This window comes from Trichosurus vulpecula, chromosome 2, assembly GCF_011100635.1.
Source record: "Trichosurus vulpecula isolate mTriVul1 chromosome 2, mTriVul1.pri, whole genome shotgun sequence".
NCBI classification, from domain to species: domain Eukaryota; kingdom Metazoa; phylum Chordata; class Mammalia; order Diprotodontia; family Phalangeridae; genus Trichosurus; species Trichosurus vulpecula.
In genome coordinates, this window is record NC_050574.1 from 422,596,732 (window position 1) to 422,616,172 (window position 19,441).

A 19,441-nucleotide genomic window follows, 5' to 3' on the forward strand; every position below is an offset into this window, starting at 1 on the left:
TCTGATAATCACAGTGACTGTGAGGAAGGTACTATCATCATTCCCATTTTACAGATTAGGAAACTGAGTCTCGAGAGGTTCAACAACTTCTGGATTTCAAAACTGGCGTTGTAACCAGCTGGTCTCATATTTCAAGCTAAATGCAGCATGTTCACAAAAAGAGTTGGAAGCACTTCATAAATAATCCGTTGTTTACTTAAAAACTGGAGGCTTTTCCACCATCAATCACCTCACAATATTTTCTTAAATTACTTTGACATCCTCAACTTCATAATTGTACAATGAACATAATAATACAGTCAGCCATTTCTCCTGAAACATCGTCAGGAACAAACCCTCAACACTGCATGTACTTTCAGACAGCTGATGGGTTGGTGGGTTTTGCTGAACTGCCTTTTTCTTCATAAGGAATGGCACACTAGGTAGAGGAGTGGGGCAAGAGAGATTTCAGCACGAATATGATGGTTTTTTTTAAGAAAAAAAAAAGGTCATAGATAAAAATATTTAAGAGTACATCTTGAAAAATAATTTATATAATGTTTCCTATGTTGACCATAGTACAGAATTATTCATAACATTTAAGGCAACCACTTGAACATTGATTACAAAGAACAAATTTCTCACATGGTCATCAGATGCACTTAGGAGATGTCCACTCAAATTAGAGTTCCAGGAAAGACCATAACCTTCCTTTTGATGACCTCTTAACCTAAGATCAGGATTACATTCTCCACTTGGGTCTTAAAAAAAAAAAAAACACACACACAAAAAAAAGTTAAATTGTACTTGTTACATAATTATGTGAGAATAGTTTTCTTATTAGAACCAAAAAAAAGTTGCACCTGGCTCCAATAAGTGAGGATCATGTGTATTTCTTATTTTAATACCCAGGGGAAAAACTACTGAACAGGGAAGACACATTCTGAACTGATCTGAATACAGGTTTGCCCTCCTAAAATAAAATCTCTTTGAAATGAAATACAAAAAAACACAAAACCCACCAACAAAAACATACACACTGAAATATAATTAAATACAGGCCACCCTTGAGCTTTTTTACAAACTAGATTTAAGAGATAATTATGTATGTTTTATATACTTCCCATGTGGAATCTTTTAAAAGCAGGGATTTTAGAGGTCATCTAGTCCAATATTCTAAGTCAAGGGATACCAGCCACAAAATCCTTGTCAAGCAGTCCTCTACTGTAGATTTGCTGCCAGTGATGAGTAAGGTCGTTACTTCACAGAGCAGCCTAATTCATCTTTGAACAACATCTTGCTAGAAAATCCTTGCTTGCATTAGAAGAAATCTTTCTCCTTATAGCTGTCTTGGGCTTGCCTCTTAAAACAAACAAAAAGCTTTAAATATTTGAAGATCTAGTTTGGGCTCTGCCACTAAATTACTGTGTGACTAAAGGAAATTCAGTTCAATTTCTGGGTCCTAAGTTTCTCATTCTACAAGGGAAGGGGCTGAACAAAATGGCCTTTGCGATCCCTTCTAGCCTAAAATTCTTTGATTCTAAGTCTCCCCCTTTTGCCCAGTCTCCTTGAACCTAAGTATCCAGTTCTTCCAGCCATTCCTTTCAACATCCTTAGGCATGCACCTCTGGGCCACTTTAGTTTACTGACATAATACTCCAAGTGTTGTCTGAGTGGCACAGGATAAGCTTTTATTTATCATTTAAAAGTATTATTTTCCAGAATTCCATAATTTAATAGCTTTTGGTTAAAAAAAAGCTTTGTCCTATTCCCCCTTTCAATCAACTTTCAGAAATGTTACTGTGAGTTTCCTTGTAATAGTCAAGAATTCATCATTTAAAGTGAAACAAAATAAGAAACCCAACAAGTAACTACAAGTACAGACCTAACAATTATTACTTACCTGGCTTGGATGGGTGCTTTGTATAATCAAAAACGAGTACATCAGAAGATGGTGTTTTTGTAGCAATAATACAAGGGTTCTGGGGCATGTAACGTGCACGATTTACTTCTCCTTCGTGATTTATTTTTATTTCAGTTTCGATTTTTCCAGTTACAGATCCAAAGCCCCCAAATTCTAATTTAATAGGAAAAACATACTGAAAATTAACAGTTGATAGGTACTTTGATCAACCAACAGATTTTAATCTGAGTAACTCAACATAATCACACACACTAGTACAAAACTGGGGCACGCTGACTGGAACATTTTAAAAATTTGTGTCTACTTTAAACTTTATCTGGTTTCAGATCCCAAGATTACTTCCAAATGATTTGCATTAAAGATATCACTGATGGATATTTTATGCATGTCTGCTTATTTCTCACTGACTTTATTCTCACTGAGAAGGAACTGGCTGCTAGGGTGGAAATGATAGGAAGCTTGCGAAGTAATCATATCATCTTATTTTTCTGAGATGTAAAGGAAAGCAAGGCAAAATTTTGAGTGTTTCGTGGATTCTGAGAAATGACTGGTAGGATCCCACAGACTAACAATTTACAGAGAGCACAGGAGGGTTGGGAAGCTGTAAAGAATAAGATTCTGGAGATCATTATACACGATTACAGACACACGGTATCTGTAAGGACTAACTTTGATAGATTTGACTCCTCTCATCAATGCAAGGTTCAAAGACAGCTCCAAAAGACTCATGATGGCAAAAGCTATTCACATCCAGAGAAAGAATTATGGAGTCTGAATGCAGACTGAGGCAAACTTGTTTGCTCTCTTTTTTCCCCCTTCTTTTTTGGTTTCGTTTCCCTTTCTCACGATTCATTCCATTGGTTATAATTCTTCATTACAACTGGACTATTATATAAATAAGTTCAAAGTGAAGGTATATGTAGAACCTACACTGGATTACATGCTGTCTTGGGGGGTTGGGGGGAGGAGCGGGAGGGAGAGAAAATTCGGAACTCAAAAACTTGTGGAACTGAACATTGTAAACTAAAAATAAAAAATAAATTTATTAAAATTTTTTAAAAAAGAGTATAATTCTGAAGGCACAACATAGGTTTTTAAAAGGCACATACACAAGGTGTAACTAAATGTGGAATCATCTCCAGAGAAAGAATCAATGGATTCTGCAGTAGATCAAAGCATACTACTTTTTGCTTTCTTTTGAGTTTTCTCTCACACGACCAATATGAAAATGTTTTACATGACTGCACATGCACACCAAACTTGGTTGCTTTCTCAATAAAGAGGGAGGGGAAAGAAGGGAATTTGGAACTCAATTTTTTTTAAATTTATAAATTGCTTTTACATGTACATAGAAAAAAAAATTTAAAATTTTTAAAAGATCAGGGAAAAAAGGTGAAATCCTACAAGAAGAGTATCAGGAGAATATTACAGCTAAAAATCAGCTGATCTGGTGAAGAAAGCTGAGGACAACAAAAAGGGATAGAACTACTGTTCAAGATGGATGATATTAACGACCAAGTGAAGAGTAAGTAGCTTATTTTGTTTTCCCTACCAAAAGCTGGAAAGGACAGAACATAAATAGCTAAAAAAGACTTCATACTCAAGATAAGTAGGCATGGCAACAGAGGCATGCCCAGCTGCCTTTGATGAGTCTAAATCATCAAATCCAGTTAACTATATTCCAGGGTAATGAAAGAACTAGCAAATATGAAAGCAATCATTTTTGAAAGGTCATGGAGAGGGGTGTAGCCAAGATGGCAGCTGGAAAGCAGGGACTTGCCTAGGGCTCTCCCCCAGGACCCTCCAAACACCTATAAAAAATGGCTCTGAACAAATTCTAGAACTGCAGAACACACAGAATAGCGGAGGGAATCAGGGCTCCAGCCCAGGACAGCCTGGATGGTCGCTGGGTAAGGTCTATCATGCATGGAGCTGGGAGCGGAGCAGAGCCCAGTGTGGGCTGTGCCCGGTCCAACCAGACTGGGAGCCGGGCTGAACAGGCCCTAGTGCCCTGAATCAGTGAGCTGTGGCAGTTACCAGACTTTTCAACCCACAAACGCCAAAGACAACAGAGAAGGTTAGTGGGAAAAGCTGCAGGGACAGAGTGAAAGGAGTTCACAGTTTGGCCACTGCCCCAGGGGCAGCAGAGGTGGTGCAGCCACAAAACTGCAGCTGCAGTTGCTTCAGGCCCACTTGGTGGGAGGAATTAAGTGGCAGATCAGAGCAGGAGCCATGCTTAAGAGCCTGCTTAAGATCTGAGTTGCGTTCTGGTTGGTGACAAAGAAGACCAAAACATACAGCCAGAAGAAGTCAACAAAGTCAAAGAGCCTACATCAAAAGCCTCCAAGAAAAACATGAACTGATCTCAGGCCATGGACCAGCTCAAAAAGGATTTGGAAAAGCAAGTTAGAGAAATAGAGGAAAAATTGGGAAGAGAAATTAGAGTGATGCAAGAAAACCATGAAAAACAAGTCAATGACTTGCTAAAGGAGACCCAAAAAAATACTGAAGAAAACAGCACCTTAAAAAATAGACTAACTCAAGTGGCAAAAGAGCTCCAAAAAGCCAATGAGGAGAATGCCTTGAAAGGCAGAATTAGCCAAATGGAAAAGGAGGTCCAAAAGACCACTGAAGAAAATACTACCTTAAAAATTAGATTGGAACAAGTGGAAACTAGTAACTTTAAACAGATACAGGAGAGAGAATTTAGAAATTATTGGACTACCCGAAAGCCATGATCAAAAAAAGAGCCTAGATATCATCTTTCAAGAAATTATCAAGGAGAACTGCCCCCATATTCTACAGCTAGAGGGTAAAATAGAAATTGAAAGAATCCACCAATTGCCTCCTGAAAAAGATCCCAAAAAGAAAACTCCTAGGAATATTGTCGCCAAACTCCAGAGCTCCCAGATCAAGGAGAAGATACTGCAAGCAGCCAGAAAGAAACAATTTGAGTATTGTGGAAACACAATCAGAATAACACAAGATCTAGCAGCTTCTACATTAAGGGATCGAAGGGCTTGGAATATGATATTCCAGAAGTCAATGGAGCTAGGATTAAAACCAACAATTACCTACCCAACAAAACTGAGTTATCATGCTCCAAGGCAAAATATGGACTTTCAATAAAATAGAGGACTTTCAAGCTTTCTCAGTGAAAAGACCAGAGCTGAATCAAGAGAAGCATGAAAAGGTAAACAAGAAAGAGAAATCACAAGGGACTTACTAAAGTTGAACTGTTTTGTTTACATTCCTACATGGAAAGATGATGTGTATAATTCATGAGACCTCAGTATTATGGTAGCTGAAAGGAATACACACACATACATACAAACATGTATATGTATATGTGTATATATGTGTGTGTGTATATATATATATATATACACACACACACACACACACACACACATACACACACACACACACACACACACACACATATAGACAAAGGGCACTGGATGAGTTGAATATGAAGGGATGATATCTAAAAAAATAAAATTAAGGGATGAGAAAGGAATATATTGAGAGAGGGAGAAAGGGAGAGATAGAATGGCGTTAATTATCTTGCATAAAAGTGGCAAGAAAAAGCAGTTCTGTTGGGAGGGAAGGGGAGCAAGTGAGGCTCCTTCTCTCATTGGATTTGATCTGAGGAGGGAATAACATACACATTCAGTTGGGTATCTTACCCCACAGGAAAGAGGAAGGAGATAAAAAAGGGGGGATGATAGAAGGGAAGGCAGATGGAGGGAGGAGGTAATCAAAAGCAAACACTTTTGAAAAGGGACAGGGTCAAGGGAGAAAATTGGATAAAGGGTGGATAGACTGGAGCAAAATATTGTTAGTCTCTTACAACCTGAGTATTGTGGAAGGGTTTTGCATAATGACACGTGTGTGGCCTATGTTGAATTGCTTGCCTTCTTAGGGAGGGAAGAGGGGAGAGAATTTGGTACTCAAAGTTTTAAAAGAAGATGTGCAAAACAAAAAAGTTTTTGCATGCAACTAGGAAAGAAGATATATAGGCAATGGGGCATAAACATCTATCTTGCCCTACAAGAAGGCAAGGGAAAAAGGGATGGGGGGGAGTGGGGTGACAGAAGGGTGGGCTGACTGGGGAAGGGGGCAATCAAAATATATGCCATCCTGGAGTGGGAGGGGAGGGTAGAAATGGGGGGAAAATTTGTAATTCAAACTCTTGTGAAAATTAATGCTGAAAACTAAAAATATTAAATAAATAATGATTAAAAAGAAAAGGTCATGGAGAATATTGGAGGGGTATTGAAGGGCTACAGAAGTGCAAAGAATGGAGCCTGCAAACTACAGGCCAACAAATATGAGTGATTCCTGGCATAATTCAAGAATAGTTAGTAAACATTTGAAGTAAAAAAAATATGTGGTGATGAAAAATGCCATCTACCCTGGGAGAAAGAACTGATGGAGTCTGAATGCACATAGAATCATAATATTTTTCAATTTCTTTAGTTGTGTGTGTGTTTTTTGGGTCTGTTTTCATTCACAATGAAACCAGGTGTAAAGGTGTGGAAATGTTTTGCCTGACTGAACACGTATAACCTACATGAAATTGCTTACTGTCTCTGGGAGTGGTGTGGATGATGGAGAAAGAAGCTTAAACTCAAAATTCTAAAAAACAAATGTTAAAATTTGTTTTTACATACAATTGGGAAAATGTTTTTTAAAAATTAAAAAAAATGTGGTCATCCAAGAGCCAGCACAGCTTCTTTAGGAACAGGTCTTATATGCTCAGGTAACCTTATTTCCTTTTATGACAGGGTGACTTCTCTGGTTAGTTAACACTTGGAATATTATGCAAATTTAAGGTGAAAGGTCACATAATGGTGAACCCAATGCCCAAGATTCTGAAGAGGGAGGAGGTGTCAGGATGATCACTAGAATGCAGGTAGCCTGGTATGGAGAATAACTGGGAAGCGAAGGTCACAAAATTTAGGAAGTCTGATGGAACCCTATTATGGATGTTGAAATCCTCTAATATAAGGGCAGAAGTTAAGCAGAAGAAGACGACAGAGAACCAGGGGATGAACTCCTCAACAAGGAAGTTTCAAGTGTGTGGGCCATTTACAAGGTTTCACTACAGTGTGGGATATAACCATCAATTAAGTTTCAAGTGTTCTTCCTAGATCCATTCTAAAATCCAATCAGGTTTTAGTCCTGTTCTCTGGGATTACAGATGATCCAGTTGCTAAATAAGTGACAAGGTTATAGAACAGGAAACTGTTTCTGTTATCTGAATAGAATGAAGGCATCTTAGCAGCCATCTAGTCCCACTTCTTTCTGTAACAAAATCGTTGCTGTAACAGGCCTGAGTTGCCATCTAGCCCTTGTTTGGACACTTCTAATGAAGGAGAACTCAACAGAGTCCAAGGCATCTCAATCCACTTCTGGACAGTGCTCAAGGTGAGGAAACAAATTTGCCCCTCTCCCCAGTGCTCCTATTTCTACCTTCTGAAAGACAAAGTCTTGATTCCTGTTCCATGTGATGGAACTTCAATTATTTGAAGACAGCTATGATGACCTTTCTTCCAACCTCATCCCCCGTCTGCTGCCGAAGTAAAACACCCCCAACTTCTTCAAATGCTTCTGAGGCCATGACCCCAGGACCTTCACCATTGTGGCCACCTATCTCAGAATGCTCTCTAATCTTACCAATGTCCTTCCCAACATACCGTGCTCAAATATGGTCTGAACAGGGCAGACTCAAACGGACTATCACCTCCCTGGGTTTCTCTTGATTTGACCCACAACTGCACTAACTTTTTGGGCCACCACATCCCGAACCTCCAAATATCAACTGCTGTCTAGCCATGCCTTCCCCCATCTTCTGCTTGCCAAGTTATTTCTCAAAATTTAACCTCATTAGATTTGGCTCAATTTTGATTGTTGTGATACTTTTAGAACTGAGTCAATTCCTGGCTCAAACACTTGCAGGATGCAGGGCTTGGACAAGTCCTTACCCTTGTCTATGTCTTGGTTTTCCTAGTTGTAAAATGGGAATGCCACTACTTTTGTCCACGAGTTTCTAACAAGGTTGTTTTTGATCAAAGTGCTAATTAAAGTCCTATACAGGCTGTCCAAAAAAATCTTAGTGCAGCTTTAAGCTAGTTAAAACTTTAAAGTGCACTAAAACTTTTCAGATATCCTCTATAAATCTAAGTTAAAAGTATCATTAATCTAGTTATCCATTTCATCTCCATTTTTGACCCTGATACCTCTACCTAAAATCAGTTCTCATCCTACAACAAATAAGGTCTCTTACCAGGGGCCTTAATACAAGTATTACTAGTTTAACTCTAGGATCTGATAATCAACCTTTATCCATACCCAGTAAAACTCTCTGCCTTCACTGATCAGTGCCTCTTTATTCGCCCAGACCTTTAGTCATTCTCTGACTTCAGTAGACTTTCTGACCAATTATTCTGTGCTAACTGTCCTCACTACTACCCTTGACTCTTATTGGACTCTAGGAAAGAGGGTCAGTATGTCTATAGCAAGTGGAAAAACAAATAGAACCAGGATGTCCTTCTTAATCTCCTTCTCCTTCAAGTTGTTATTCTTGCCTTTCACAATATTCCTTGTACAATCTTTGTGTAAGTATTATCTCCCCCCCCCCCCAAGAAATGTCTATGAACACTTTAACACCCAATCCCATCTTATCATTTCCTGGTTCCTTCTACTACAGTACTCCTTGATCTTTCTGCTCAAATCTGCAAACTTACCTCTCCCTGAACTCTGGATAGAAAATCTTCACTCTCATTAAAAGATAAAAGTCACAGTTTTAGTTTTTCCTAACTTTTTTTTCCTTCCTCTAACTTCTCTTTTTGTTTCCAAAAGCACCTAAAACTCTCAAAGTAATTTGTTCCACGAAGATCACACTTCCTAATGCAATGCTCACTAACCTTTCTTGTCTCTGAAATCGGAAAGTAATTACTTTCACAAATTTTAGCACTTAGGGATGTACTGTCTTGCAATATTCATTACTTATTTTATGCATCAGTTCCTTGATGTCAGGAGTCATTCTTATTTCATACTGATTAAATACACTCTTTCCCTAAACCACACACACACAGACACAGACACGGACACACACACACGCACACATACAGTGTAGCTTATAAAGTAATTTATTGTAAAGATGGTGAAAACAGGTTTGAACTATTAAAAAACTTTGCTGTAAGCATATTTTTAATATGGCAATTTTGTACAATTATTTGAGTATTTTTCCTTTCAAAGAGATCACGTTTTATTGTCAAGGCCTATGTTCGAACTAATATACTACTTCTTTGCATCCTCTAGAATAGCCTGGCATAGTGATCCATGCCTGATACATTCGCTCTAATACTTTTTGAAGTAAAAGAGCCTAAAACATCATGAGGGAATTGTTATACGTATGCCTTTAATCACTTGCCTACAGATCCTTCCTGTGTGTCTGCATATATTGGGACTCAACAGCTTTTGCTGGAAGAGATGACTCCAATGCCTAATGGATAATTTTGGTTTGATGGCAGAACAATGCATGGTTCATCTACATCTTAAGTTTCCTCTCTCTCCCTGAAGGACAAGCATAGTAGAGTCAGGGATTTTTGTTATATTGAGTGTCTATTATGTGAATGGTATCAAAGAAGACATTTGCCATATAATTCTTAAAGATAATTACAAACTGATACATAAAAATAGGATGTAAAGAGCCCTTTATTGCAGCCTTCTTTAACTAGGTCTCCGACAATGCTTTTTTATTCATCCGAAGTGTAAAGAACATAATTTACCTCCTTCTTACCTCAATCAATATGACAACATAATTTTGCTGAGCTACATTACCTTGCTGTTCTCCAAAGCTACTGAGGTTTGTAGCTGCTGATTTAGTATTGTACTTGTACTCAATGGCCACATCATTTATGTCTGCCTGGATTTTTGCCATGTCCTTGTAGCTGTCACTTTTTGCTGTGGTTAAGTGACCTGCCTCTAAAAATTCTTCAGCTCTATAATTTGATGCGTCTAGAAACCAATGTGAGTTAGTAAATTAAGATAATTAGAGAACTGTACCTTAAATTTTTTTTTAACTCTGAATAAAGACCTAATGGATTTTCCTGAGTAAAGTATAAGAACTTTGCTATGTGGACTCTGTGACATCAGCTTGGGTTGGTCAGAGTCCTTTACTTTCTTCCAAATTCTGTCCTGTGTTCTGAATACTTCAGTTTGCTGGCTAAGTGAGATATTATTTTAGTAAGCAGCTAAAGGATAAAGAAGCATACTCTATTAAGTCCTTTTAAAGTATACCCCTAAAACAAAATCTCTATGGAAGAAAGAAAAAAGTACACACATTAAAAAACCCCACAAAGTTACCATATCATAAATCATAGCAAATCAATACATTTCTTTCAATTCAAATAAAGACCATGCCTTCATTTTTATTATCACAGCTGGAAAATCAACAGTGTGATTATAGTGTGTACAGAGATCATCTACAAACTAGACTTAGGGCGAAGACTAAATTTGTACCAATATCATTATGATAAATCTCTTTTCAATGAGGTGACATATGCCCAAGGTAGGGACCACATTAACTTCCTAATGACCTATATTAATGGAATATTCTCTTTAAATCTAATTTCCCTTTCCGTTAAAGGGCTCTTCCCTTGACTCACCATGATGTGGAAATGAAACTGGATTTCCAAAGATTCTGCTAGCAGAATATATTCGGCAGGTCCCACTAAGCTGGAAATAGTTAAAGTGGTGGATCTAATGATTAGTTTTATGTCTATTTCCTGAGTACCTCAGCTAAAGTAGGACTGCCACAGGGTGCTAGATTCTTCAGCCATCAGCAATTTCAGAGACCCATAATCTATAGTGGTGAAGACAGCAACTACACTAACAAAAAACAGATCCTTTTGAAGTGATCTCCATCTCAGGTTTAAACGAAAAGTGGCTAGAAGTTACAGACCAACCAAGGGAAAATTACAAATAATTTCTATTCCAGTCCCTGATTAACTTTAGGAAAGTAGAAGAAATGAGGGTAAAATTTTCATTTTGTAAAGAGCCTAGTTTTCCATGCAGTAACTCTGGGTTTCAAAGCAAATGCTCAAATATAATTATGCAGCTTCTCCTGTGACTATATAATAGAGTATTGAACAAGTAGTCAGGAAGACCCGGGCTCAAATCCTGCCTCCAACACTTACTAGTTATATGATGCCAGGCTTGAAAATGGAATCGGACTCAATAACCTCTAAGGTCTCTGCTAGCTCTAAAGCCATGATCCCGACTTCCACCATGTCTTAATAACATACCATTTGAATAGATTTTACTAGAGGAATCCAGGGACAGGACCTTGACATGACAAGACATTTGGATAATTTCACAACATGTGACTTCCAAAGGACTAACAATATGTCATGCTGACTTAAATATCAGAAATAAGAATATAGCACTCTGACTTTAATACCTTTAGAAGCTTTACTCGGCTGGTACTTTATATCAAAAAACAAAACCTAATCCTATATGCACTTTGCCACATTTATTTCCTTTTTAAGCTCCACAACTGCTCATCATTCACCCTGATACAGATTCTCCACTGACACTATGCTTCTTTCCATCTGTCCTATAGATATCAGAAAATATTCTTGCTACTAGTTGACACTGAATTCCGGAAGAGCTGCCTCGGGTGTTCTTACACTCACAGTATACAAAGAGGAAGTCCTGGGTGTGGGTGCCAGTGTCCCAGCCCTGCTTCTCCTCATCAAACTCAGCTCTGCTTCAGTTCACAAAGGTCTCAGCTACAGGGCTATCATTTCTTGAATAATTATATTTTACTAACTTATTAACAAAATAGATGATTACAGTAGTATACATAGGACATAAAGTAGTATGATTTTACTTGGAAACAATGAGAACCTGCCCATGAACATTATTTTAATTGACTTAAGATGCAATTCCCTGAGCATGAAAAGTTCTATTACATTATCACATCATCGTCACCATTCACAACTGTGATTCTATAAATTCAGAGTCTTCAGTTTATTTTTATCCACACTGAGTCTCGTGAGAAGACGTGCTCAGGAAACATCCCTTTGATATCTCTGGTAACAGTTTATAGGATACCTACCTCCCTTCTCACTATCATAATGGGAAGCATCAAACTGTGCGTCATCATTGGGTATCTGTACTCGTGCAACCACTAAATGGTTCTGCTCATCAGAAGTGTGAGTCCCCAGCACTAGCCAATGAAGGGCATAATCTTTTCCTTCTGGTCTGTTTAAAAAAAGCAAAGTAAAAATCACACAAATCCTATAGTAAACATCTAGCTTCTGACAAAAGCAATCTAGCCCTTAAAAACGGAGACTAAAGCCGTACAAAAAATTTCAATCTTTGTCCAAACCCCAAGAACCTGTTCTGACCATATATGCAGGACTTTCTTTTTTTCCCAGAGAGCAGTATCATGCAGAAACCCTTATGTTCCATTTGATGAAAGATTAGCAAGAAACCCAGGAAATCCAAGGAAGCTGACCTACTGATGAGAAAATATGGCAGTTACACGGATATGTGAGTAATACTGGTGGTGTAAGTTTTACTCCATCTAAAGTATCTTTAAGATATTGCTGGGCACAGGTTTCATTTAGAAGCATTTTCTGACAGTTGAGTAAGTTGCTGGTATATAACAGCATCTTTTTTTTTCCAAGAAGCAAATTTGTAACTTTACATATCAGCAATGTTTGCCCAACTGTATTATCTAGAAAAATGCTGCTATTTATGATTCCAAAGAAAATCAGCTCATCTGCAATTCTTCCTGAAGTTGTGCCATCCCATCAGGCACTAATGTTCTGTAGGTAACAGTTGTCAAGTATGAGGGGAAAAAAGAAAGGATGCATAGCAAATTCAATTACTTCATGCCTCACATCAGGCACAGCACCTAGTACCTCCCTAAATGATATGGAATAAACTAAAAATGACTCGTAAGATAAAATCCTTTGTCCAACTATTAGGTGAAGTAATACACACCAAAAAATGTTTCATAAAGTTGGGTGGAAAATATTTAAAGGATAATGACTTCAAAGAGTTAAAGACTATTTAAAAAAGTAGTAATCATGAGCCCTGTTTTTCTATTTAATGATGGGCAACCTATAATACAGAATGCCATTTAGGTAGTTGTTGAGTATTTATAAAAAGAAAATATTGGGTTCCTTCAAGAATTAGGTATAAATATTAAAAGCGTTTTGAGGTTTTCCTGACTGAATTCTTCAAGAGAAAATTTTTACTAGGAGTGCTTTCTTCAACATAACACATATATGAATTTTCTTGGCCAACTAATACTGAACTTCTTCTCAAACACTGAGTCTAACCAAATGCAATAGAAGCCTGACAAGTAAAAGCAATAACTTTCACTTTCTCAAAACCATTTCCTCTTGACTTTTCTGTCACTATGCATTAAGATACGCAGCTCAACAGTGGACTTTACAGGTAATTTTTCAAATACTGCATAAAATATTGAAATATCTGAGGCTCTGCTAAAAAGTTTTCTTTTGTTTTTATTTAAGGAAGCAATATTGACACTGATGAAATCATAGTTCTTTTATTTAAGAAGTTGCTTAACCACATAATAGAGAGAGGGATAGAGAATTGATCTATGATTGATTTCATTGGTGAAGAAAGTTGCCAGTGAGAAACTTCTCTGCAATTTATACATTATAGATTAAAATTCTACAAGGATTATGTTACAAAATTCTTTTTGGTACAGCTACCTGATAGGTCTTAAGTAATCCAAATCTCCAGAAAAACTAAGACAATAGATTATTTAACTTAAAAATGAATAGAAAGAGGCCCTGTAGCAGAGTAGACAGAATGCTGGGCATTGAATCAGAAGACTTGAGTTCAAATCCTGCCACTCATATGATTAACTAGCCATGTGACCCTAGACAAGTTGCTTAATTTTTACGTGCTTTTGGCAACTCATTAGGGCTTATGAACGCGGTTGTGATCTGGACTGGTAAAGTAAGAAGTTCTCCATGCTTAACCCCCCCCCCCAGATAATTAATAGAATACACAGGTTAAAGAGTGATGTCAACAGGAAAAAAGTAGATCCAAAAAGTTATCCCTCAGAACAGCCTACTTCTCCCCACTTCCTAAATTCACTGCCTCCAATTCAATTGTTAAGTGAAATACTACCAGTGACAGACCATGAAGCAGATTTACTAGAGGACAAAGATGAGTACAAAATTACATTAAAATATATATGAGAATCCATATTAAAAGGCATGATAAGAAATGAACTATCCATCACCATCGATAGATTTCTGAAAACGGTTTAAAAAAGTTGATTCCATTTTCTATTTTAATGGAGAATAGGACAGATAATCTTCAGAATGGATACCGTACTTCTCTGAATGCAGGTCACCCTGACATTCAGGGGATTTGTAAGACTTCAAACAAAAACGAATATGTCATTAAAGATCCAAACTGGAAGGAATGTGGTCATCATTCACTTCTGCACTATTCTCTGCTCCCACCTCCACTGGATATAGCTTATGAAATTAATCAAAAAGCACTAACCTAAGTGAAACAGACTTTCTAGCAAACACCTTCCTTGAAGAGGATATTTATAGACAAAGTAATAGTTTTTGTTTTAGAAGACATTTCCTGGCAACTAAGTCAGAGTGGGAGTAATTGCTGATATAAGCTATCTACTGAACTACATCAATGAAAGTGACGATAAAAAAGTAAAAATGGGTTCAAAGTGACAGCAAACTATTTTGGATTCTGGGTGAAAATCCTCAAAATTTATGGAGGTATTCAATAGCAAGAAGAGTCTGTAAGAAAAAAATTAAAGTCTTATATATTAATGCTAATTATTTTTATAATTATACCCCCATACACACTAGGAACTGAACCTTGCAAAACTGAAATAGAACATTTCTCAGTATTTTATTTAACCAAGCCTTGAAACCAGTGGGGTATTTTTAGAAAGCTACAGTTTCCAACATTACTTATGAATTAACTAGAGGCTCTAGGGCTAGGAAAAAAGGTGTGATATTATTAACCTCTAATATTATGCAGCAATATGGGAGGAATGGGGGGAGGGTGGGAGAGAACTACTTCACATGTTATCTCCCAGTCCATCCAGTCATCTCCTTTATTACCTGAAAAGTATGGAGAAACTTGACCAGCAATAACCTCAACATTCTCTTTGCTACCTGCAAACAGATTTTTGTTGGCCTGTCAATTTGTCTGTGGAGGAAAACACGGAACAGCACTAGAAAAACCATTTTCTGTTGGGTTCCAAAATACTAATATAGCAACTCATTTATCTACTAGGTGGTGAAATAGACAGAGCTCTGGGCTTGGAGTCAGGAGGACCTGAATCCACATCTTGCCTCACTTAACATCTGTTTGGATCAGTTTCTTCAAATTTAAAACGAGGATAATAATGGCACTTACCTTCCAGGGTTATAGCGAGGATCTAATGAGATGATAATTGTAAAGCGCCTAGCACAGCACCTGGCACGTAATATGTGCTATATCAATGTTGGCTATTATTATTATACTTGTTTTTTTCTCGGGGAATGGATATGTGAGGTTTGACTATATTTACATGTCTTTCATCCAAACATACTGAATTCTTTCCCCAAAAATGCCCCTGAGTGTTCACTATTCAAATCTGAAAAATGAAGAAACCAGAGGCACTTCCATCTTATTTCTTTCACAATGAGCTACTCCTAAACAAGAAATGAGGAAGACAAATTCAAGAGCGAAAAAGCAGATTATTTGCTAAAGAATGTTATAAACTGCTACCATTTAACTGGAAGACAATTAAGAACATCCACAATTTTCATATGTAGAACGAACCAACCCAGAACTTGTAATCCTCCTTCAAGATCTAATCATACGTACCCGACAATTTTAAATGTTTAAATACCATGTCATTTAGTTCTTCTTTTCTCTAGAACCAACTTAACTTTGCTCATTTATCTGTACAATATATACAAGTGAAAGAGTACTCCAGTTTCTAAAATCAAACACGGGTGGGGAGGGTATAAGAAAGTACCATAATCTATGAAGAATCTCAGCTTCATACCATATTCACATATTAATCAACAAACTTAAGATATTTGTAAGTAAAAATTAGTCAAATAAGATTAAATAATACATTATTAGTCTCCTTAGCTTAATTTCAGTCATTTTGATTGAGTACCTAAAACACAATTTTATTCTTACATTATTTCAGTTTACAACTTGCTGAAAAGAACATAAATATACACTTAAAAGGAAACAAAATAATATTTTAAAATACTCAGCACTGAATTACTTCCAAAAGGTATCATATAACCTCTCTATCTTAATTCCACCCCAAACCTTTGTCCTTTTCTTCCTAATCCTTTTCTCCCTATACCAAAAAAGCATCCACCTGTAGTTTTGAGATGTTGCCTAAGCAATATTTCCTACAAAGGCATCCTTATTTACACTGTCTTTACACTCTAACCTTAAACCTTTGTCTATTTCTTTCATAAATTACTTTCATCTTGAAATAATACCTAATACCTCACATCTGACTCATTTTGGCTATGTACAATTTTGTAGTTTGTCCTTTACAATGCAAAGAAACCATATATTCATGAAATAATTCTAATTGATTCTAAAATAATGGTCAACTGTCTTAACCTGAATTTTAAAAACAAAATATATGCAAATATTCAGAATTATAAATTTAGAATTACCCAAGCCCCCCCTTCCCTTCATACCAATATCTGTTTTGTAAAAGTAATGTTACTGTTGGTAAAAGTAATTTTATTGAAGTGTTTAAATTTTAGTTACCTAGTTACATCAGGAAGCCACTGAACAGTAAGACTGGGCCATTCAAGGGCGTGTGTCATAACCAAGTCATACAAAAATGGGGTATTCTTTTTCCAGATTTTATACTCTTCATTGATAACCCGCTCCTCCACTGTATCTTCAAACACTGGAAATGAGAGAACACTAATGAATACGTTTCACTGGTCTAGGAACTTCAAAGAGGCTGTAAGTTTCGAGGACAGGGATATATGGTTAGAATGTGAGCTCCTTGAAGGCAGGAACCTTGTTTTTTTTTTATCCCTGGCCCTTAGCACAATGCAAGGCCCATGGCAGGTGCTTAACAAATAATTATTGAATGTTATCTCTAGTCAGAGCTAACTCACAGACCTGACTCTATTAGACAAGTGTTTTGAGATTTTTAAAACCTACCACATGTCTTATTTTGGCCCTTTCAGCTCTGCACAACTATTAAAGATGTATAACCACAAAGACTTTCCTGGCAGTCTTAATATCAATTAATTTATTTATTGAAAAAAAAGCCAGTAATTTGCAAATACAGTTTGGCCATTACCTAAGCAATAATTTCAATCTTGGATTTCAAGTTTAGCTTAAATTTGCCATTTCATCTTGTGTCTTCACAACCTAGCACTGCAAGATGCCCTTTCAATTAAACAGTAGGGCCTGATGGAGGGGAAGAAGGTAATCTGACAAGATAATGGGAACCCATGTTTTGGTGGGCGGCTCCTTCAAAATATTAATGACATTTCCATCCCTCCATAGACTATCCCAACTAAACAGGCACGCATCTACCTCCCTTTGACCAAGCATATTTGTTACAATGGTTTTTTTCTTTTTTTTCCAACGGGGAGGGGTGGGAGAGAGGGAAAAAAAACCGTGTTCATGATAATTTTTAAAAATAAAATTTAATTTTTTTTAAAGATCTTTGCCAACCTGCAGGAACAAAACGAAAACTACGGCAGTTAAGTAGAGACTCGCGGCCGCACCCCAGGCCAGGGGTGGTTGGGAGTCCTTGGACCCCCCGTCTCAGGGACAGTGCTAGAATTGCCGCAGGACCAAGGACACAGAGGCAGAAAGGTTGGGGGAGAGAGAAAGCACTTGTCTATTTCCCAGCTCCCCGGAAGTGCCCGGGGACCTCCGGGCCCGTCCCCGCCCTCGCTTCCCACTTCCCCCCTCCGCGCCGCCCCGAGCCCCATTCGCGCCTTTCTGGGGTTGACGTGCCGGCCCCCCCCCCCGACCCCCCGCCCCGCTCCCTTCCACAAGCCGCACACGCACGCGTGCGCGAACCCCTCCAAGAGAAACCTCTCCCCCCACAAGCCCCCATTCCCCTCTTACTCTCTTTATTCGCCATCTTGTGTCTGGCAGCGCGCCCCGCCGGCCGCCAGGTCCCTCGGGCGCCGTCTCGATCTCCCCCTCTCTAGCCGCGCGACGCTAGCCCGCCGGGGCCCCGCCAGTGTCCGCCGCGTCACCCAGCTCCCAGAACCCGGAGCCCCGGACGCCTCCGCCGCTTGCCTTTCCCCCCCTTCCCCACCTCCCCCCGTCCTCCGGAGTCAGTGCTCCTTCACCCGCAGCAGTGGCTGCTCGGACCCCAACCGCTTCCCTCTCTCTTTCCAAACTTGGAATGAGACTTTCAACCCGCGCCTACCAGCCCGCTCCGGTCGCAAAAGCGCAGGCGCAATACGGGCTCCGAGAGGGCGGGGCAGGAGCGGGAAAGGCGCCCAAGGAGGGTCAGAGAGCAAACGGCGCCTCCGCCGCGTCCAATGGCAGGAGGCGCCGAGGCGCGCGTGCGCGTTGCAGGGTGGACTTGCTGCGGGGGGCGGGGGAGGAAGGAGGAGAGAGAGACCGAGACACCCGGAGAGGGAGGTGGGGAATGAGCTCTGGGGGCATACCTGGGAGCCGCAGCGGGAGCCGGCGCACACCTGGTCCGTCTTCACTTCCTTTTTCCCTCCCTAGTTACCGAGGAGGGCTGTGGCGGCTAGCGATCTTGCTCGCGGCGTGGAAGTCGTAGTAGTAATATAGTAGTACCGTGCTAGCAGGGGGAATGCCTGCGTTGGGGACCGGCCACTGAGAAATTGCAGTTCTCGAGTTTTGCAAAATCCCCCATCGTGTCCCATGTGGGTAGAGAGAAGACCCTTGACTTTAGCAAGCACCCTTAAAGGAATACCCCAAGAAATTAGGGTGTCTTCTAAAACTCGCAGGTACCAAGAGGTGCGGTGGGAAATCGTTGGCATTTGTTTGCTACAGTTTGGTTCCCCCAGGAGCACGTTTTCTACTCTGCGGTCAGAGACCACTACTCACTTTAAAAACATAAGGCGACCAGCTCTTGAGAAGAGGCGAAAAGGAGTTTATTACTTTCTCATGAGAAAGGACACACTCCAGCAAGCATGTGTGGCATACAGCTCAAAGCAAGTAATATAGTCCCTAACACGGCATGTTCCCACCCCCTACTGGCTCCTCTTCCCATTGACTGGGTTTGGAGCTCACATTCTAAACTCGGTATCTTTTTCCAGCAACAGGCCTGAGACCAGGGACTGGTATTCAGCAAAAAGGGAGCAAAAGCTAGATAAACAGGACCTTGCAGGTGTCTGTCTACTGATGTAATTTCTTATTTCTACTTTCTCAGGAGAGCAGTTTCTAAAAATATAGAAGGGGTGCAGGGTCGGGGTGGATGGTAGGAGAGGTAAAAGACCTTACCCCCTTACCTGTCCC

The 19,441-nt window shown here is 39.1% G+C and overlaps 1 protein-coding gene across 3 annotated transcripts in view; it reads right to left on the reverse strand.

Annotated features, from left to right (window-relative positions):
- The window catches only part of RBBP7 (RB binding protein 7, chromatin remodeling factor), a 30,873-nt gene extending 12,456 nt beyond the window's left edge, over positions 1 to 18,417 (reverse strand). Inside the window, exons 1-5 of one of the 3 annotated variants that reach the window (XM_036746376.1) lie at positions 18,068 to 18,417; positions 16,736 to 16,880; positions 12,036 to 12,181; positions 1,883 to 2,056; positions 625 to 740 (exon numbers count right to left, since the gene is read on the reverse strand). In XM_036746376.1, the coding sequence (XP_036602271.1) occupies positions 625 to 740; positions 1,883 to 2,056; positions 12,036 to 12,181; positions 16,736 to 16,880; positions 18,068 to 18,083 (597 nt within the window). In that variant the 5' untranslated portion in view covers positions 18,084 to 18,417. Of the gene's footprint in view, positions 1 to 624; positions 741 to 1,882; positions 2,057 to 9,754; positions 9,883 to 12,035; positions 12,182 to 16,735; positions 16,881 to 18,067 lie in introns of those variants that run through there. The other 2 variants (XM_036746377.1, XM_036746378.1) reach the window with 2 other exon arrangements.
- Positions 18,418 to 19,441: the final 1,024 nt, after the last annotated feature.